Source organism: Abrus precatorius, unplaced genomic scaffold (genome assembly GCF_003935025.1).
Source record: "Abrus precatorius isolate BTA unplaced genomic scaffold, Abrus_2018 Scaffold6, whole genome shotgun sequence".
Classification (NCBI taxonomy): Eukaryota; Viridiplantae; Streptophyta; class Magnoliopsida; order Fabales; family Fabaceae; genus Abrus; species Abrus precatorius.
The window spans coordinates 5,226,899-5,249,480 of NW_020874406.1; the positions used below are offsets into that span (position 1 = coordinate 5,226,899).

Consider the following 22,582-nt stretch of genomic DNA (forward strand, 5'->3'; position numbering starts at 1 on the left):
ATAGTTTAGCATATGACAATGTCTAATAACTACATAACTGTTTGCTGTTTATTGATAAGGTTCATTTTGAAATGTTTTATATTTTAACTCGCTCTAATGTATGGATATGAAGAAACATATGCTGATTACTTGGCAATTTTCTTTTCTTTTTCCTAAAAGTTGATATGCCTTCTTATGAACATGGAAGGACTACAATTAATTTGTATTGCAGATTATCTGCTGCGTTAACTTATAAAATTTTCATGCTCCCAGTATATGGAGAAGATTTGATGGAAGTTCATTTTAGATTTAAGCGCATGCTTCTTATCCTTCTCATCTACATTGAATATCCTTATGTTTCTCTTAGTTACTAGATATTGTAATCTGTAGTATATAAGAAGTAGTGCTTGTAACTTGTGTTACAATTACTGCACTCATGGAGTGTATATAAATCACATTAGTGGTGTGTTAACTGTAACACGTAATTCCTTAATCTCTTCTTCCTTTATCAGTTAACATATGGTGTTAAAGATGCTTCCTTCCTCTTCTTTGCATTTTCTTTATTGTTTTTATTTATTATCATTTTTCTAATGGTGTTATTATTTGGTTAAATAATTATATAAAGAGCAGCAGGTAAACCTTGATTGACTGACTAAGCAACATTATTATTAACTTGTTACTTCCATAGAACATTTTTTTTTTTAAAAAAATTGATCTTTACATTGGTTTAAATGAACATAATTTATTGACTTTTGGGAGATTTCTGTAATTAATTTGCTGAGATTTCCGTGATTAAGTTTTCTTTAGCTAATGTTGGATGTCATGGTAAACCTGAAATAGTTACTGTGGTTAATTTTAGTTTGTTATTTAGCTGCAGATTGTACTGTTTCTTTGTAATTAGCTTAAGCATAGGCATGGTCTTCTAATTCTTCTACTTTCTCTTTCTTTATCTTTGTTTATTTCTTGTTTTCTCTCTAATATAATATTTCTTAATCTTTTATTTATGAAATTCTTCTTTTGCTACACTCTATGCAGATACATACATTAGTGCTATACTCTTCTCGATAATTTTTGGCCATTTTTTGAGTGAAATATATACACTGTAGTTAAATGACCATTTGTGTTTGCTCACTTCTGTCATTCTAATTCACACTTGAATTGTCAGGGGATAGAATGATGGATTATATGAATATGGATGAACGCTCAATAGGAATGTTTTGGGTTGTGACCTACACAATGGCACAACCTGCTTGTGAAACAGTAATGAATTGGTTAAAATCTGCTGGAGTTATTGACTTACTGCCAGGAACAAATGTTCAACCATCTGAGATATTAGTGGCTACACGAGAAGTGAGCCCACTGCCCATGTCATTGTTATCTGGATTTTCAATGAACTTATGTTTGAAGCTGTCTTATCAAATGGAAGATTCTCTATTTTCGGGGCAGGTTGTTTCCCTTGCTCTCTTTCTCTCTGTCTTGCCAAGATTCACTTACCAGCATAATTATTTTGTTCCATACTTGTAATAGTATGAATCTTCCATTTGAAGCTGTCTTATCAAATGGAAGATTCTCTATTTTTGGGGCAGGTTGTTTCCCTTGCTCTCTTTCTCTCTGTCTTGCCAAGATTCATTTACCAGCATAATTATTTTGTTCCATACTTGTAATAGTATGAATCTTCCATTTGAAGCTGTCTTATCAAATGGAAGATTCTCTATTTTCGGGGCAGGTTGTTTCCCTTGCTCTCTTTCTCTCTGTCTTGCCAAGATTCATTTACCAGCATAATTATTTTGTTCCATACTTGTAATAGTATGAATGTTCCATATCCATACTATCATTAAGAGTCCTGGTTATTACTTTTTCAGCAAGGATTTTTCTTTTTAAAGAACTGAAAATGAAAATTATATTTCACCTTTTTATAGGTCAGGAATAACTGCCTTCTGATATTTACCTCATACTTTGCAGGTTGTACCCAGCATTGCAATGGTGGAAACTTATACAAGATTATTGCTCTTAGCACCTCATTCACTCTTCCGTTCGCATTTCAATGTATTTTTCTTTTCCTTTAGTGATAATATTTTGTGTTATTTTTCTTTTATATGGTAATTTACAAACTAAAAGGTGTTATGTTTATTAATCCGTTATATGTTTAGATGGAACTACGTTTACTTTTCTATCTTTTGTTTAAATGTGACATTGAATACTGAATGAGTGAAGCCCGAGGCAGAACTTCTAAATTTACTGGAAATTAGCTAGCTGCTTCTGATTAGCTTTTATTTTGAGTAAATAGTCGTATGGACAAATAAAGTAATTAATCTAACTTGTTTTTACAGTCAATCTAAAGTGCTAAATTATTTGTTTTTTGGTGGATAACAAGATGGACCACTATATGTCTCGTAAAATTGCAACACAGAGTTGTTCTGATTCTCACTTTTTCTTGTTCATCTTATATCAATCATTGCCTAATTCCTATCCTTTTCAAGGTTTCATTAAGTATTTAAGTCATCTTTGTTACCCATTTATATTGTTCATTTATTCAAGTACTAGTGTGTACTCACTTATTGATGTTATAATTACATTTCTCAAAAATGACTTATCACAGCATTTGGTGCAAAGAAGTCCTTCTTTGTTGAGCAAACCTGGGGTAACACTTTTAGTGCTTGAGATTTTGAACTACCGACTGCTTCCACTGTACAGGTGATTATATCTATACGCCATTGGTGAAATTTCTTTCTGTAAAAAGTAAATTTAGTTATCACTTGTGTGGGATTATATTCCTGTTGTTCGTGTTTAGCAAGTGGTTTTAGAACTAAATATCCTTTACCATCGTATCTGGGCCTGGGTCTTTGCCCCAAAAAGTATCTCAAGTTTCTAGAAATGGATTTAGATGGGAAGATATCTTTTATTTTGCTTGGAATCAAACGTTAGAAGCTATTTTTCAAATAGTGAGAAAACTTGGGAGAATTGGAGACTTGAGAGCAAATTGAATTCTTCTTGGGAGATACTAGATTGTCCGCCCCAAAAAAGAGTTAATAACAGCTTTGATGCCTAAAAGAAACTTTGTTGTGTGATTCCCAAGCTTAGTATTATGTGACTCATGAGTTGCCACAATTTGGCATGAGTGTGATTGTGAAAATGGCTATGGATTTTCTCGCACAGCAACAAGAATGATAGCAACCACTCATGCACATTAAGTTTGGGCTTTAAAGTGATGACTCTATCCTGGAAAGGAATGCTTCATACTGCTGTTCCCAGTGGAGTATGCATCATTCATTTTTCCGCCATTGTGATCTTATGTTGATATGAATTGGGGTAGAATCATTGAATTGTCAACAATTTTGAAGCTGTTGACCTTTGATGACTGGTTTGATTTGCTGTTTCTAAAGGAGAAAGCTTTTATCATCTAATTAACGGGAGGTAGTGAGAAAAGGTCATTGGACCTTGTACAGAGATAGTGTCAGTCATCATAAGAGAATGTCCGGATGGGGGTATGAGGAGATGGTTGGGAATTGAAGATCAAAGAGCACTTTATGTACCATGTGACAAAACTATGGTTGAGAGAATTTAAGAGAGAAGACGAAATTGAGAGAAAAGTGTGTAATCTTTATTCTGATTATAATCTGAGAGTACAGATACATTTATATTGAGGATGGTAAGCCACATCCCAGAGCTGTGTCAGTAGCACAAATCTTTAGTTGCTATAACTACAACTACTACCGAAATAAACTTCTAACAGCCAGCTGTAGTAACAGCTACCAGCTAAGTGCATGGTATAGCTATACCGAATACAAATATAAAATTTTCATTTTGTGTAGGTACCAGGGAAAAAGCAAAGCTCTGATGTATGATGTTACGAAAATCATTTCTGCTATAAAAGGAAAACGAGGAGATCATCGAGTATTTAGATTGGCTGAAAATCTGTGCCTGAATCTTATTTTCTCATTGAGAGATTTCTTCTTGGTTAAAAGGGAAGGAAAGGTATTTACTTTGGTCTTGAACCTGGAAGTTTTATTTTTCTTTCCCAGTTATTTTTCTTTTTCATTTGAGCTTACTATTCACACTAAGCAGGCCTGATGCTTTATTTCTTGTAACCATTTTTATTTTCTGAACTATTTGCAGGGTCCAACAGAATTTACTGAAACATTGAATCGAGTGACTGTTATAACACTTGCTATCCTTATTAAAACTCGTGGGATTGCTGATGCTGATCACTTGCTTTATCTCCAAAATATGTTAGAACAAATAATGGCCACTAGTCAGCATACATGGTCAGAAAAAACACTACATCATTTCCCTTCGGTTCTGCGTGAAGCATTGAGTGGTCGAATAGATAAAAGGAGCCTTGCAATACAAGCATGGCAGCAGGTTTGTTATAAAATTTGTATTAATTTGACAGATTATAACAAAGCTGCTAAAACTGAAATTTAATTATTGAAATTTGTTAAGAGAAAAGAAAACGAAAGAGCATTGAGTGAATCCGTGTCTCAACCGAAGCATTTATTTATACTAGGAGCATTAAATCAAAAATTAATTACAGAGATATTATGGTTACCTAATTACGATAATTACAGGAATATTATTTCTCTAAATACAGCATATCATCTCCCTAATTACAGTATTACTATAATTACATGTTTTCATATTTGCATATTTCTAACAAAATTAATTTGTTTGTTTCCATTTCATATCCCTGGATATGGGGGGGACTAAAGTGGAGGATTTTGATGGAGTGGGATGGGATTTATTCCATTAAATACCATTCCATTACATTGAGCATTGGCATTTTAATAATCTAAAGCATGAACCCACTTGAGACTGCACAAAGGGACTGAAATATGTGTGTATTTATAATCAAACTGTACAAAGGGTACACAAATATATAGATACGAGAAACTGAAAAGAAGAAAGAGTGGAACTAAATCTAATCAGATCTTCCTGATTTCATAATATATAGTAAATCTGGTATATGCATAAATACAAATCAGGTCTGAGACAAAATCAACTCAATTACATTTATATCATAGCTGCTGGGATATCTCTAAATTCTTCAGAATATCTCAACACTTCCCCTTAAGCTGGAACATATACGTTGTATGGATCGAGCTTGCCACAGATGTAAGCTATCCTTGGTCCTTGGAGAGACATAGTATACATATTTCTGAATTGTTCATTAAAGCAGGCAAATGAGGTGGTAGTTTCTTTAGACATAATCTTCTCATGAATGAAGTGACAATCCATCTCAATACGCTTAGTTTGCTCATAGTAAAGCTGCTTGGTTATCACAAATTAGGTTCATTGAGCCTATTTCATAGAAGCACAACTCTTGGAGGTGTTTCAGCTATGTGAGTTCACTCACGGTGAGAATCATAGCTTAATACTTTGCCCCAGCCACAGCATTTTGTTTCTTACTCTTCTAAGAAATTAAATTTCTTGCAACAAGAACACAATATTCTAATGTTTGACCGTCTATCTATTGGGCAACCTGCCCAATCTGCATCTATGTATGCAACAATATCAGAATGACCTCTATTTGAGTGTATCTCCTAGGAGATCCCTTAATGTTTCTTAGGATTTGAACCATAGCATTCCAATAGCTATCACAAGGAAAATTAAGGAATTGAATGATAACACCAACAGAAAATGAAATATTAAATTTCTGGCCTGGTCATAGGCAATTAATTTAACTTCCTAACTACCTGTTGATACATTCCTGGATCAGAAAGAATGGAACTAAATCTAATGATATCAACCTAATTACATAACATATAGTAAATTTGGTATATACATAACCTATTAAATTCCCTTTCCTTTTCCACAGCCACCAACTTCCTTCCTCATATTATCCGCCATGCAGCAATTAAAGAACAAAAACAGAGGCGAAATGAAGAACTGAGACCCACGCAGATCCACCCACACAGAGCTAAGACAGACTCACCCAAATAGAACCAGCCACACCCATAGAGAATTGGGAAACAGAACAGCGAACCAGCAAACACCAATCAACACGAAACTAATAGGAAGAGCAAATCAGAACCGCAAACACTGACTAACACAAAACCAATAGCAAACCAGAACAGCAAGCACCAACCGACGACAAACACCAACAAACAGCAACCAACCACACCACCCTGGTTCGCAGCACGGAAGAGAGAAGATGGAGTGACTGTCACACCAAAGAGAGAAGATGAGAGAATGGGTTGCAAGAGAGAAAATGAGGAAATGGGTTGCAAGAGAGAAGATGAGGGAATGGGTCACAAGGGAGAAGATGAGAGAATGGGTCGCACTTGCACGAAAGAGAGAAGATGAGAGAATGGGAAATATTTGGGGAAAAAATGACTCTACATCTATTTTTAAAAACTGGGTCAGAAAAACCCGACCCAGAAACCCAACCCACAAAAGCCCAACCCAAAAATCCAAGGCCAGAATCTGATCCAGAAAGCTGCGCCCAGGGTCGGATCTCCGATCCTATGATCCTATGGGAAAAGATCGGGATCTTGGCCGATCTTCCACATTTGCAATCCCCATTCCGATTAAGATGGTGAGGGAGGTTTAGGGTTGTAAAATCATGCGATCCTGCAATTTTAATCGTGATTTCAACAACATTGCAAATCAGATCTGAGACAAAATAAACTCTCACATTTATGTATTTGTCAGGATATCTTTATAATGTTCACAATATCTCAAGAAACCCAAATATATTCCAGCTCCATTTCATTACATACCTTCAATCTATGGCAGACAAGGTCATTGACCCAAAACCTAAGGCAAGAGAGGGACAAACCCATGTTTCACCAACTATTCTACATCTACCAATTACTAGCTACAAGCTGAATAGCCAGAATTACACTCAATGGGCTGCATCAGTCCGAATTTACCTTCAAGAGAAGGGAAAAGAAGAGTACATCAATGGAGAGTCCAAGGAACCAGAAAAGGATTCCAGCTACCAGAAATGGAAACTTGAAAAGAGCCTTGTAATGTCATGGCTGTTTGAATTCGATGACCAATGAAACAGGGGAAAAATTCATGTACTATGGCACAGCCCACAAAATCTGGAGTGCAGCTGAAGAAAACTACACCAATGTCGACAACACATCCTCAATATTCAAAGATTATTTTCCATGATCTGCAGCAATTGACTCTACAGTCACACAATACTATAATACTCACCCGGTTTTGGCATCAATTAGATGTTTACGAGGACGTCGAATGGAAGTGTACAGAAGACAGAAAAGAATATAAGAAGTTGATAGAAAATGACCAGGTCTATATGTTTCTGCTAGGCCTAAATAAGAACCTTGATGAAGTACAAGGATGAATTTTGGGAACAAAGCCCCTTCCAAGCATCCGCAAGGCATTTTCAGAAGTGAGAAGGGAAGAGAGAAAGAAGAAAATCATGCTGGGAGTTCCAAACCAAAGTCAGAACATTGAAGTACTCAGTCCTTGCTACCAAGGCATACTTGCCAAATCATTCGAGGAAGTCACGAGCCTAGTGTGATCACTAGAACAAATATGGACATATCTGAGACATATGCTGGTCCATCCATGGTAAACCAGCAGAGTTTATTGTGGCAAGGGGGAAAACCGGGTCAATGTGGCTTCTACTAATGGACAACTAGGAAAATTAGGTGCTATAGCTGAACCAGAACCATCTAGTAAAGAACAAATGGAGGCCTTGCAAAAACTACAACAAACTTTCCCTCTACAAATACAACTTCCTCTACAGCAAGTCTATTGGCACATAAGGGTAATATACCTAGTGCATTTTTTGTTAGACATGATAAATACAAACCATGGATTGTAGACACTAGGGCTTCTGACCACATGACCGGAGACATCACACTCTTTGATCAATATACCCCATGTGAAGATGATTCCTTAGTAACAATTGCTGATGGATCAACATCTAAGGTGGCTGGTAAAGGCCTGGTTGCAATATCAAAGGACATTACACTTAATTCTGTCTTTTATGTTGCAAAGTTAGACTGCGACCTTTTATCAATCAATAAACTTACCCAAGATCTTAACTATGTTATTAAGTTCCTTCAAGATGTGTGCGAATTTCAGGCAATGGATTCTGGGAGGAGGATTGGCAATGCTGAGGAATCTGAAGGTCTCTACTTCCTTCAAGTTGATAACAAGGAACAACCAAGAGGAAGAGGAAGAAGTAATGTTGCAAGTAGTGAAAAAGAGGAAATAATGCAATGTTGTGGCTCTACTGTCTAAGTCACCCTAATTTTGTGTATCTCAGACATATGTTACATTCCATATTTAATAAAAATTCAGAATGGCTTCAGTGTGATATATGTCAATTAGACAAAGCATGCAAGGAATAGTTATGCTACACAACCTTATAAGTCTTCTAAGGTTGGACATCTTCTCTTTAATCTTTGTAGGACTGGACATGTGCATCGGTGGCCCAACATTCAAACTGGATAAGCTTTAATACCATGTTAAGAAACTTAGGCCTAACTCACTCCCAAAAGTTAGCTCATAGGAGAAGAACTACCCTAACCCTTATAAGAAGTATTCTGGCTCTATTTCTAACTAATATTGAACATCTTAACAGTTTTTAAAGTTCAATTGTTTCTCACCTTTAACTTTAAGTAGCCACCACTTAATTCTTAAAACAATGACTTGTCAAATTACCTGGTTATTAGTCTTAAAACAAACATCAAGGACCAAGATCCTATGTTGTGTAGTAAGGCTCTCTTGTGGAATTCCTTTTTAATCCTTGCAAATTCCTTTGTCTAGATTTCTTCCCAAAAAAAAATTGATTTGTGACCTTGAAACCCACTCTTAAAAGTGATAAAATATTCTTCCTTCTTTGTAAAACAAGTATTCATAATCTTAAAATCGTATGTTATTGAGAAATCAAAGATAGATTGTCCTTCATTTAACTCTCCAAAACCAAAACCACCATGAACCTTTGTAAATTGTTGTCTCACAATTAACATGACCATTAAAATCTCCATCTAGGAAAATCTTTTTGATTTGTGGAATGTCTTTGATCAGCCCATCTAAATCCTCCCAAAACTTTGCTTTCAAAAGGGATTTTGAGCCTACTTGCAGAGCATAAGTACCGATGATGCTAATAGAATCATGTGCAACCAATAACTTCAAGGAAATGATCCTATCTTTAGTCATTTTAATGTTTACCACGTTTTTTTTTTTCCCAAGTAGTATCCACAATTATGCCTACTCCATTCCTTGACTTTTCCTATGTACCAAAGTTTGAAACTTACAGTATCGAGCTCCTTAGCCTTATTTCCAACCTATTTTGTTTTTCGAAGGCACATGATGTTAATCTTCAACAAATCATATTGTCCACTACTTTCAACAACTTTCCTACCAAGGTACTAATATTCCATGAACCAAACTAAAAGACGAGTTCCTAGACTAACTTTTTACCCACATTCGTCTAACCAAATGTGAAGACCCTTGCTCATTTAACACTACATTTGGGCACTGATGTAGAGGCTCTAGCTCATTTGACACTGTACTTGAGCCATATTGTGCATTATTTCCGAGTAATGACTTAGCCTTAGCACAATGTCATAGTGTGTAATACATAAAAGGTTTCAACAAGTTTTACATTGGCTTCTAAAGGCCTAACACAACCCTTCTCCTCTATTCAGGGTTGGGACCAACTATGGGGCCATAGGCAGAGTTAGAATTAAATAGACATTATGACAGGATTGGACAATTGTATAATATTTAATTTGATGATTCTGTTATCATTATGACAGGATTGGACAATTGTATAATATTTAAAATAGAATCATGTAAATATAGGATTAGAGGCAGATAGGATCTTCTTGTAGTTGGGATATTCATAGATTTTTTTCCTCGATTCATTCTTCTATGAATCGCTTAAAAAAAAAAAAAATTCATCAAAATTCAAGATCTAATAAATCGAATAATTGAAAATGACTCTTCAAATTAACGAATTTGTGACTCCCGAATATCAAACTGATTTATTTACCAATTGGTTTTTTTCTAAACAGAGTCTGGATACTTCGTTTTATTGGTCCAAGCAAGCCAACCATAAATTATTTCCTTTTTTAGTTCATTGAGTCCAGCCACTCAGTCTATATATATAGACTTTGTTGTAACCTATTTTGATAAAAGAAATGAATGGTACCATTCTACAAATTTGATAAAGCTTTCCTATGGTTGTTTTAAAGCTTTCCTATGGTTGTTTGATTAAATTTCTGAGCTTGAGATGCACCTTCTGATGATAACTAATACCGAAAATATTTTGCTATTTCCTTTGTCTGATTTAAATTCTATGATTTACAGCTTCCTCAATCACTCCATTGCTTTATATGATAAATCCAATGTACCTAAATTGTGTGACTCATGGTTTGGTGTTTGTCAATTTCACCTGTAAGACAATTCTTCTTGAACTTACTTCCAGTACACTTTGTTTGCTTCTTAAGTAGAAACCATATGATTCCAAGGCATCTCTCCACAATTCTACTTTAGTATATATTTTCTCTCTGAAATGTCCCCCAGAAAGCAAGCTTGAGGCACTAAAGCTTGAACATGCTTAGTTTGTACCATTGTTTTTTAAAATGAAACTGGAGTGGCTGGCTGACCCATTTAACTGTGAGTTGGACTGCTAACTGGTTTGGCCAAGCCATAGAACCGCTTCATCCAAGAATCAGATTCAGAACCAGTGAATCGGCCAAAGCCAGTGAATTCCACCTGAATTGGACTGTATATTTGAACTGAAATTGCAAAAAGCTGAAAACTTTCACCTTGTGGTTCAAATGTTAAATGTTGATCATCGTGCATGCTGAATAGTGACTCATCCACTGAGCTTCCAAGTCATGTTTAATTGTATATGTATTTTTTTTAAAAGTTTTGTTAACCTTAACCTTATATAAACGAAATGTTGAAAACAATCCAAAATGTTGCAAATGTTGTTACTAAGATCATGTAGTTTTAATCAATGGCCTCAGCTAAAGGAACTAGTATCTTCCACTAATCTAGGTAGTTAATTTTAATCATACACACATACATTTATACTGGTTTGACTGTATTTAAACTGTTGAACAGTGAACTAGTCTCTTCTAATTCAATAACCAATTTTGTGTTAAAATCATTACTTTATACATCTGAAACTTAGGTAAAATGATAAGGGATCAAAGTCAACCAATGGTGTATTCCGATGGTTATTGGGAAACCCTCCTTTTTTTCCCTCATTCTTCCTAATTAAATTGAATTTCAGAATGATGTTGGATGGGTGTGTTCTATGTCAAGCCTAAAGGAATTTCATAATAGGCTAGATAAAAACCTTCAGAAACTTAGCTTTTAGAAGAGTTGATCCTTGTCATACACCATTGAAGTGCTAACATCAATATGTAAAAATTTACCAAATTAAATATACCACAAATTGCAGTTGTTTATACAGCTATATCTTCTTTCAAGTGTTTCTGTGCATTAGATACTTTTAAGCAATAGAGTAAGTAACACTGGTGTATATTATACATCTCGGTTGAGGTACAGAGTCTAGTAAATGTATGTTATTTAGAAATTCGTCGTTTTTGTGTGCTGATTTTATATGTAAATTAATGTTCTAGACATGTGCAGGCAAAAACCACTGTAATACACCAGTGCACCCAGCTTCTTTCACCATCAGCTGATCCTAATTACGTTGTGACCTATATCAGTCATAGTTTCACTCAGCATCGACAATACCTATGTGCTGGTGCATTGATATTAATGTATGGCCATGCAGAAAACATTAACAGTGGAAACCTGGTATTAATCTTTTATCCACATTCTTAATGCTTCTTATTTTACCAGTACCCTTTTAAACTTTGAAATAAATTCATCTTTGTTATGTAAAAATTTTCCATTTATTTCAATGCCACATTATATTCTTTCTTTTATAGCTCTTTATTTTCTATTTCTCAAAATCTTGTGTGCCATCAAAAAGCATTTTTCCATATTTATCTAGGGACCAGTCCTGCGGGAATTCTCTCCTGAAGAGGTGACATCTAATATTTACACAATGGTGGATGTTCTGCTTCATCATATGCAGATAGAGCTTCAACAAGGACACTCCTTACAGGTTAATGGCTGTAATGTGGATTTATCTTTCACTTGTGTTGAGCAGTACCTATATGTAGCACTTTTCATATGCTTTCACTTTATAGGACCTTCTGCTAAAAGCTTGTGCAAGCCTTGTCTATTTTGTTTGGACAAATGAGTTACTTCCTTTGGATATCTTGCTTTTGGCACTTATTGATCGTGATGATGATCCACATGCTTTGCGTATTGTGGTATGTATATTCAAACTCATCTGTGATTGTGTACTTTTATCTTTCTTGTGAGCACAGTATGAATCCACTTGCACAGAAATACTGATTGTTTTGGGTAAAAGCTGAATGAATAATTACATTCCATAGCCAGGGTATTTGTAATATAATTCTGTACAAACTGAATCCCCTTGATATAGGGATTGAATGAGTAATTACAGGTACTCCTAAGTCCTAATTAACTTAATTACAAATCAAATCAGACATATTTCTATATACAAGGAAAGAGTGGTAACTGTATTAATAATGGAAATACAAAGATTCTCATATGCATCAAGCTTGTCATGAATACATGTTATCCTTGGACCTTGCAGTGACTTAGTAAGCATGTCCGCCAGCTGATTATTAGAATTCACTAATGATATTAGCCAGAAATAATCTTCTTGCAAATAAAGCGGCAATCAATCTCTATGTTTGGTCTGCTTATGAAAGACAGGATTAGAGGCAATGTGTAAAGCTGCCTGGTTATAACAAATAAGCCTCATAGGTCATACCTTGCAAAACTTTAACTCAGAAATAAGTTTCTTTAGCCATACAGGTTCAAATGTGATAATAGCCATTGCTTGATACTTGGCTTTGACATTTGATCTGGCTACAACATTCATTTTATTACTCTTCCAAGCAATAAGATTACCTCCAAGAAGTACACAGCATCCTGAAGTTGGTCGTTTATCACTTGGAAAACCAGCCCAATTTGCATCTGGGCATGCAACAATATCAGTGTGACCCTTGTTCTCACAGACTAATCCTTTCTTAGTCCAGAGGAACCCTTGATGTATCTCAAGATTCAAACCACTACATCCCAATGAGTATGACAAGGAGAGTTAAGAAATTGACTTATAACATTGACTACAAAGGATATGTATGACCTGATCATATTAAGATAATTCAAGTTCCCAACTAATCTCCAGTATTTACTTGGATCTGAATATAACTCCCTCTAATCCAGAATAATCTTGACATTTGGATTGGGTAAACCCTCACTTTAGTTTCTGAAATATGTGACTTGACTAATGATGTTAGTATTTATTGTTGAGAGACATTAAAATTGACTAATGGAGTGATGATTTGTTACATTAAGTGACACGTGAAAATTCATTTCGAACACAAACTGTAGTCGTGTTAGATTTTTTCAAAAATAGTTCATTTTCATCCCTGACTTTTGAAATTTCCAGGCAATAAGGTCTCTTCCTTCTTTGCCTTTTTCCATGGCATCTTCTTTCCTTCCTCTAGCCACTATTGAAATGGTGTTTATGCTACAAAGCTCCTCTGTCTCGGGTTTCTCCACCCAAACCACCAGATCCAAGCCTTGAGCTTGGAGGTTCTAGCGAAGGTCTAAAATGGATTGGATGAGGAAGAAGGCATGGTAGGGATTTGTTTTGTCAAAGTCAAAGGAGGAATTCTCGTAATTGGAGGGGTCAAAGCAGTGAAAAGATAAAACAAGGAAGGATTCATTGTTGGCGTGTTGAGGCACTCATTGTAGTAGAGACAAAGATTGTTGTGAAACCATGCGACATAGGCATGGCAGAGAAAGAGAGGCAGTTGCGGGATGAGGGTTAGGTTGGCGGGAACTTGAGTTTGTTGGGTTGTATTTGAGAGAGAAAGGATGGGATCTTGGGTTGAACAAAAGGGAGAATAGTGGAGAGAGAGAGGAAGAGTGAGACTACTACGAATGGAGGTGCAACAATTTATGCTGGAGCTGCTTGTGAGAGGTTTGGCATAGTGAACACCATTGCAGTGGTGGCCAAAATAGATGTCATGGAAGAAGGCAAAACAGAAGAAGAGAATGAGACCTTATTGCCCAAAAATTTCAGAAGTCAGGAATAAAAATGAATTATTTTTTGAAAGATTCTAAAAACGACATCATTTTGTGTCTAGAATAGACTCCTATGTATCACTTAACATAACAAATCATCACTCTCTTAGTCAATTTTAACGTCTAACGATAAGGATTAATGTGATTAACGTTTTTTAATCCCAAGGACTAAAATTTAAAATTTAAGAGATTGATTTGAACGACACTACATATTTTAGGGACTAAGGTGAAGGTTTACTCCATTTCGATCCATAGAAGTGTCAACAAGCTTACAATTCAACATCTCTATTTCGTATAAAATATCAGGAGCATATTTTCTCAGAGATATGACAACACCTATTTTTCTACTTCAATCCCAAGGAAATATCGTAATTGACCTATGTCCTGGTTTGGAAATGTTGAAACAAATGTATGGAGTCAAGGTGATACCATCATGATCATTGCATGTAGTAACACTATCATCTACATAGACAAGATAAATACACTGTGAATCATTTTAAAATATTGAAGAACTGTACTAAATCTAACAACCCATGTTTGAGGGCTTTGCTTAAGGCCATATAAAGCTTTATGTAACCTGTAAACAAATTCTCATGACTCCCCTTGAGCAACAAAATAATGAAAAAATGCATTTTTATATCTAGTTGATATAGAGGCTAGGAGCATATGGCAGCCATGGATAAGAAGAGACAAACTGAGGCCATCTTTGTGACTGGGGAAGGTGTCGCCATAGTTAAGCCCGAAAGTTTGTGTGTAGCCTTTTAGCCAACAAATGGGCTTTTTAGTTTATCAATCTGTCCATTTGGACCCACTTTGATAGAAAACACCCAACTGTAAATTTCTAAGAGAGGAACAAGTGGCCAAATCTACTAGATTCTAAGGTTGCATTTCATAAAACATAGTCTGTTGCCACCTTGGATGAGAAAGAGCTTCCTAGACAGTTTTAGGAATGGTAACAGAGGAAAGGGCAGACACAAAGGCATAATAGGAAGAGGACAAACAATGATAGCTCAAGAAATTATAAATGGGATGAGGATTACCAGTTGAACATGTCTTTTTGTTACAAGCTATTGGAAAGTCAACATTTGTCTCAGGTGGATCTGGAGTAGGTAGAGCAATTGGAGTAGGAGATGATTTGTTGGAGACTTGCACAAGTACTTCTGCCAAGGGAGCAAGATGAGATCGAAGCTGGTAGGTAGTGAGGGATGAGGAGTGGTAGGTAAAGAAGAAGTTGGGGAATAGTACTTGTATCCTTTCTGCACTTGAGAATAACCCGAGAACAGACACATAACAACATGAGTGGATAATTTGTCAAGACTTGGAGTGAGATCATGGACAAAACAAGTAGAACAAAAAACACGTGGAGGAATTTTAAATGGGCAATCATTACGAAACATAATTGAATGAGGTACTTTGTTATTTAAAGTAGAGGATGGCATCTTATTTTTATTAAAAAGGTTGCTGCAAGTACAACATCTCCCCAAAGTTATAAATGTGCATGCATGTAACAAAAGACTACAAGCAGTTTCAATAATATGTCGATTTTTCTTCATGAACACCATTTTTTTCGAATTGTGTGGACAAGCGGATTGATGAATCATGCCATGAGAAGTCATAAAATGATTGAAGAATGTAGAAAAATATTCTTTTGCATTATCATTATGCAAGATATGAATAGAGCAACCAAATTGTGTTTGAATCTCATTTTCAAAAATTCTGAAAAAATGTAAATAATTCTGAGCATTCTTTCATTAGAAAAATCTAAGTACATCTTAAGTAGTTGTCTCATTAATAAAAATAACAAAGTACATGTGTCCAAAGATAGAATTAACACAACTTGGACCCCAAACATCTTAATGAACAAGATGAAATGGATAATTTGCTTAACCATGGACAACACTTGAAAAGAGGCTGAGCATGCTTACCTAATTGACGTGATTCACACTCCAAAGAAGTCAAATGAAAGATGTGAGGAACCGTTTTCTCAATTTATTCAGACTTGGATGACCTAGACCACGATGTAAGGGAAGTGGGGAGTATGTAATAGTGCAGACAACAAAGGATGAAGCCTGGAAATAGTAGAGTTCATGTGATTCAAATCTTGCACCAATTGTCTGAGATGTATTCTGGTCCTGTATTGAGAAAGAGTCAGCAGTAAACATTACAAAACAATTGTGAGTACGAGTAAGTTGACTAAGACCAAATTGAAGGGACAACCAGGCACAAGAAGAACAAAATTTAAGGATAAATTAGGAGCGGGCTTAGTTTGTCCAAAACCAATGGCATTAGCTTTTGAACCATCAGCAAGAGTGATGTAGTGTGCTGTTTTAGGTTGTGACAAATATGAGAAAAGAAAGGGATTACGGCAATGTGGTCAAAACTCAGAAGCACCAGACTCTAAAATATGGGATTCACAAACGAGGAATATAACAACAACAATAACAACCAAGCTTTATCTCACTAGGTGAGGTCAGCTACATAGATCACACAATGCAATTGAGCTTTCAAAAATCTAGTTAATCAAAATTTCTCTTTTAGTAACTTCATCTAAGGTTCTTTTGGGTCTTGCTCGACCCTTTTTTACTAGACTAGGAGTCATGCAATCTATTCTCTTTATTGGTGCTATAGAATATTTACAAAATATTCAGTTATCTAATAAACATAATTACAAAGATACACTTGCCTTATTACTATAATTACATATATATAACAGTATTTATAATATATTTTTGTACAAACTGAATCCCCCTATATAGGGATTGAATGAAAAATTACCGTTGCTACTAATTAACTTAATTACAAATCAAATCAGACAGATTTCTATATAGAAGGAAAGAGTGGTAACTACATTAATAATGGAAATACAAAGATTTCAACAAATCCCATCCTTGACCTTCCTTTCTAGAGATTAATAAATGAAAGAATGAGAAAGAAATTTGAGAACAGATCAAACTTGCTGATAGTTAGTGACTTTTATTTCTGATGCCAAATAGTCAACTCATTTGTCCTTTAGTTCTAGTTCATTCTATTTGTTTTGCTGTTTCCAATCTTTACTCATCAAGATTTCTGATATAGTTGCACTGCTCAAGTCAGGTGTAAAAATAAATTTGGAACCATTTGAAAATTTTGCTCTCAAATTCTTTTGCCTTTTACTGAAGAAATGAGATTCTAGTTGTGAGATTTCACATTTTGGGTTTCATGCATTGGTTTTACTGACAATTGCAATTTATTTTTCCTCCTGATCCTCTTTAAATTGTGAACAATATCATATTCTTTTCACAAACCATTAAATTCGTTCAGTACTGCATTTCCTCCCAACCAGATGAAAACTATTGTCACAACGCAATACTCAGAGCATCCCAACTGCACATTTATAGAAAGAAACATGACCATTAAGAAACTCATCAATGTAGTAAAGATCAACATTCCCTTTCCATGTCTAGTGTCTAGTGTAAATTTCCATGATATATCATGATCTGTCATGAAAGAAAGGCCAAGTAAACATATCTATTATAAAGCAGGGGCAGTTGAGCCTGTGTCTTTCTTATATGAAGGTTACTAATGTTATGGCAATATTTTTGCAGATTAGTCTACTTGATAGGCAAGAGCTTCAGCAAAGAGTAAAACACTTCTGTTTAACTCATGGACGTCCTGAACATTGGCTTTACTCAGGAATATTTAAACGGATTGAGCTACAAAAGGCTCTTGGAACTCACCTTGCATGGAAGGATAGGTATGTTCTATTGGAACAAATAATCTCCACGTCTTGTTTGTTAGATTGAGCACCTCTTTTATTTGATTTATTGTGGTAGAAAAACAAGTTTATAGAAATGGAACTTCAAACCAAAATATTTTGAGTTATTTGTGGCACCAAGGACCTTACACTCTGCACATATTATGTCTTCTAAGCATTGACAAATATGCTATTGTTGAAATAAATGAATGGAGACCTGTATATGCTCTTCTTATCTAAAACATTAAGAAACAAATGAACAAAATGACAAGAGATTATTAGTGATAACAATGGATTAAGATAAATCTCTTGTAAAGGTGAGAAAATCATTTCTCTGCAATATTTATCAGTTGTCAGATCTTGTGTCTTATACTCCAGAATTTTTTAAATGAAAGAAGAAACTTATTTGAAATAAGATGACAAAAGTTCAGTCATAGGACAAGACATCCTCTTCATTCTTAATTAACAAGCTTCTACAAGAGAAATCAAACCAAGGAACAGGTAAATACATATTGAAAAAGCTAATCCTGCCAGCCCCTCTAAAGGATTGGAATAAGCTCCAGGGGAAGAGTCATCCTTGAAAATTTTGATGTTTCTGTCCAACCATAAACATCAAATAAGCACCAATACTGTGTATCACTGTAAAGCCTGTTATACCTCTTTTACTCTGGAAATCAATTAGCAGAAATTGCTCCAACCTTCAGAGCAGATCCCAAATTCTCCAGACGTATCAAAAACTTCACCTCACAATGTACATACATCTAGCAGATGGGCAGGATAGTAATAAGGTACTAAGAGTTCCAAAAATAGGAATAACGCATGACAATAATTTAGGGAATGCTTTATTTCATCTACAAACCTCCAACATTTCATCCCACTGACACTAGTCATCAATCCCCAAATCCCACTACACCCAACTCCTCACTCTTGCAACATTTAGTTCACTCTAAAATGCAACTATTGGATGTACCACACACACCAGGTCTGCTAACTGAAAATAGTGAGAAGAAAATTACACAGAATTTAATGTGGTTCAAGATGTGACTTAGCACAATAATACTTAAAAAGTATGGTGAACAGATTGAATTTAAGTTGCATAAAGTAACTATAGAAAGCATTCCCAAAAGTCATATGGTTGCCAAAATTATTGTACAACCGAATACAATTCTTGTTAATGTATCCAACATTTTTGTTTGGAATGGGAGCAGCCACAACAAATTATCTGTGTTCCTTTTTGTTTACATTTTTTATTTGGTATATACTGTTGGGATATAATGCATCTTCCCGTGCCATCACTGAAAATTGCATGTACTTTTCCAGGTATCCAGTGTTTTTTGATGATATTGCAGCACGTTTGCTTCCAGTCATCCCCTTAATTATTTATAGACTTATTGAAAATGATGCAATGGATACAGCAGAAAGACTATTAGTCATATATTCTCCATTGCTTGCTTATTACCCTCTAAGATTTACATTTGTTCGTGACATACTTGCATACTTCTATGGTCATCTTCCTGGAAAGCTCATTGTTCGAATACTCTACGTACTTGATGTCAGTAAGGTAACTAACTTCATTTTCTCTTCTTAGACTTCTTGTGTTCCTTAAAATCATTTAACTTAAAGTTGTATTATTCTGCTACAATTATTGGGACTGTATTTCTTTCAGATTCCCTTTTCAGAGTCATTCCCACAGCAAATAAGTTCATCAAATCCTGTCATGTGCCCTCCTTTGGATTATTTTACAACTCTGTTACTGGGAATAGTGAATAATGTTATCCCTCCATTACATAACAATTCAAAATCTGGATCTATGGGAGATGCGTCAAACAATACATTGCGTACTGCACAAGGCAAGCCTACAGCAGGATCTCAATCTGGGCCAACAAATGCTTCTGAGGGCCAAAAGGCATTCTACCAAATTCAGGATCCTGGCACATACACTCAGTTGGTTCTTGAGACTGCTGTTGTTGAAATACTTTCCCTTCCTGTATCTGCCTCTCAGATAGTACAGTCACTTGTTCAAATTGTTGTTAATATACAACCTACCTTGATCCAGTCCAGCAATGCTCTCCATGTTAGTTCAAATAGTGTAGGTCAAGGTTCGGTATTGCCAACTTCACCTTCAGGGGGAAGCACAGATTCCTTAGGTGCAGGCAGGTCCACTCCTTCAGTTTCTGGAATAAATACCTCTAATTTTGCTTCTCGAAGTGGTTATACATATCAACAACTGTCTTGCTTGTTAATTCAAGCTTGTGGCCTACTACTGGCTCAACTTCCTTCTGAGTTTCACGCACAACTTTACTTGGAGACAACACGTATTATAAAAGAGAACTGGTGGCTTAAGGATGGGACTAGGTCGCTTGGGGAAATAGACTCTGCTGTTGGCTATGCTTTGTTAGATCCAACGTGGGCTGCACAGGACAATACCTCGACAGCCATTGGTATGGTTTGGCATAGGGGTTGCTTACTAGAAAATTATTTGCTTTAATCTTTCAATTAGATTTTCAATTCTATCATTAATATGTCTTTGGCATTAAAAGATGTGACTTCTGTTATTTGAAATATTTATGGCTTCTATCCAACAAAAGGAATCTGCTTTACAAGGCAAGCATATGTTGCAATGTATCAAAGTCTGTCTTATAATTATTTATGTATCAAGATATATTGTTTGAGTTGTTTGGGGGAAAAAAAGGAAAACGCAAGACGGTAATATTATTGGACAATAATAGGTTTTTAAAAGATGTTAAATGCTCAAAATGAAGTACAGCTACTGAAGTGTGACCAAGCCTACAGGGTAGAAGTTCTATAAGATATTTCTCAAAATTTATTTCAATGACATGAGAAAGCTATGAATTAAAAGAACCCAACACTAACTTATTTATTTTCATTTATGTTTCTAAACATTTCATTGACGAGAATAGTTCAAATCTTTTGTTTGTATATGAAAGCTAGTTCAGTAATACACTATCAGCTTCCAACTGTGTGAAAATTAAACTGTATATTACTTTGATGAGGAATGCCAGCAAACACACACCCTTAACATATTCTTTCAAACACATTCTCTTCTATTGGCTGAAATTTGTCGTCAATTATGAAATGATGAGTGACTCATTAAATAGGAACTAGGACGGTAGGACCCACATAGTTTTTTGATTCCCAATAAATTTCAGATTATAGTAGTGTTGATAACATTTCTCTTATTTGATCAATGCCAAGTAGGGTATTATGCTTCTATTGAAAGTTTGGTGAGTTTCAATCTCTTGTAATCAATTGTCTGAAATGACTCTGACCTTATTGTGTGATCACAGGGAATGTGGTTGCTTTGCTTCATTCTTTCTTCAGTAACCTCCCTCAAGAATGGCTTGAAGGAACCAATGCTATCATCAAGCATCTTCGGCCAGTAACATCAGTAGCAATGTTGAGGATAGCATTCCGCATAATGGGTCCACTCCTTCCAAAACTTTCCAATGCTCATGCACTTTTCAACAAGGTACAGACAACCATCAGTTCCCATGATCTTAAGAAAACATCCATGTGCATATATGTGTACATCTCATTTTGCTTGTCTCGTGTGTTCAATACTTTGACATTGAGAACAAAGCTATGAAGAACTTGAATTATCCATGCACGTGGTAGTTATTTATTTTTCAAGTCACAAATACTACGATCAAACACCTGCCACCACGGATAATTATAGCCTATGTTGCATATCACTGGTATCTGTTGATGGTATTATCACCTATAAGATCAGAAACTTCAGTGATAACGACTTTAGAAAATTAATAAAATTACAAATAATGAAACTTTGCTGATAGTTGTGAGGTTCCTGACCTCATGATAAACATTGTTAAAGTCCCACATCAACTATATATATGACAATATAAGAGCTTATAAAGGCTAAAGAAGCATTCTTTACAGTTTTGATTGTGTGCATATAGGTCACTAAAATTTCGTGTGTTAATAGATTTTTTCTTACCTGAAAATGTCAGACTCTCTCATCACTATTAAGTATATTAGTGGACGTATTTGGAAAAAACTCCCAGACATCGATTGCTGTTGATGCGTCTGAAGTAGCAGATATCATTGACTACCTGTAAGTTTTCCTAAATTGTTTAAAAATTTTGTACCTTGTGACAAATATTGTAATCTGGATCTTTTTGCCACTTTTGCCTTTCGGTTTTCAGTCATCATGTCGTCCATTATGAGGGGCAGGGAGGGCCTGTGATGGCTAGCAGCAAACCACGACCAGAGGTTTTGGCTCTAATTGGAAGAGCGTCAGATAGTTTACGTCCAGACATTCAACATCTGCTTTCGCACCTAAATCCTGATGTGAATTCTTCCGTCTATGCGGCTTCTCATCCTAAGTTAGCTCAGAATGCAACTTAGGTGCAAGATGAGTATGTATTTTGATGAAATCAGCTCATAGCACTATTTTCAGTTCATAAAGGTAACGATCAACACATCTTCTAGTGGATTCTTTAGGATGTATTTTCTATGTAATCACTTATAGACGTCTAGAATATGACAAGTGCATAGACCAATTTAGAAACTATAAAGAGTTGTAAATAAATCCATGTATATACTATTCGTTTCTCCCTAACTTTGTGTTAGAACAGCGTATGTATATATTGCATATCAATTGAGCTTCTCTATACAGCAAGAAATCGAGTTCAATTTGGAGCAGGAATAAATTAGTGTTGGAATGCTGGTAGAAATCAGTTTCACTTGTTC

At 35.4% G+C, this 22,582-nt stretch overlaps 1 protein-coding gene across 2 annotated transcripts in view; it reads left to right on the top strand.

Moving 5' to 3' along the window:
- Positions 1 to 22,582, top strand: part of LOC113868444 (mediator of RNA polymerase II transcription subunit 23) — a 39,047-nt gene extending 16,465 nt beyond the window's left edge. The window contains exons 8-21 of one of the 2 annotated variants that reach the window (XM_027504028.1): positions 1,145 to 1,425; positions 1,942 to 2,025; positions 2,579 to 2,673; positions 3,792 to 3,954; positions 4,096 to 4,341; positions 11,572 to 11,742; positions 11,942 to 12,055; positions 12,141 to 12,266; positions 17,703 to 17,851; positions 19,172 to 19,412; positions 19,518 to 20,292; positions 21,160 to 21,341; positions 21,841 to 21,944; positions 22,036 to 22,582. In XM_027504028.1, the coding sequence (XP_027359829.1) occupies positions 1,145 to 1,425; positions 1,942 to 2,025; positions 2,579 to 2,673; positions 3,792 to 3,954; positions 4,096 to 4,341; positions 11,572 to 11,742; positions 11,942 to 12,055; positions 12,141 to 12,266; positions 17,703 to 17,851; positions 19,172 to 19,412; positions 19,518 to 20,292; positions 21,160 to 21,341; positions 21,841 to 21,944; positions 22,036 to 22,237 (2,933 nt within the window). In that variant the 3' untranslated portion in view covers positions 22,238 to 22,582. The remainder of the gene's footprint in view (positions 1 to 1,144; positions 1,426 to 1,941; positions 2,026 to 2,578; positions 2,674 to 3,791; positions 3,955 to 4,095; positions 4,342 to 11,571; positions 11,743 to 11,941; positions 12,056 to 12,140; positions 12,267 to 17,702; positions 17,852 to 19,171; positions 19,413 to 19,517; positions 20,293 to 21,159; positions 21,342 to 21,840; positions 21,945 to 22,035) is intronic. The other variant, XM_027504029.1, reaches the window with a different exon arrangement.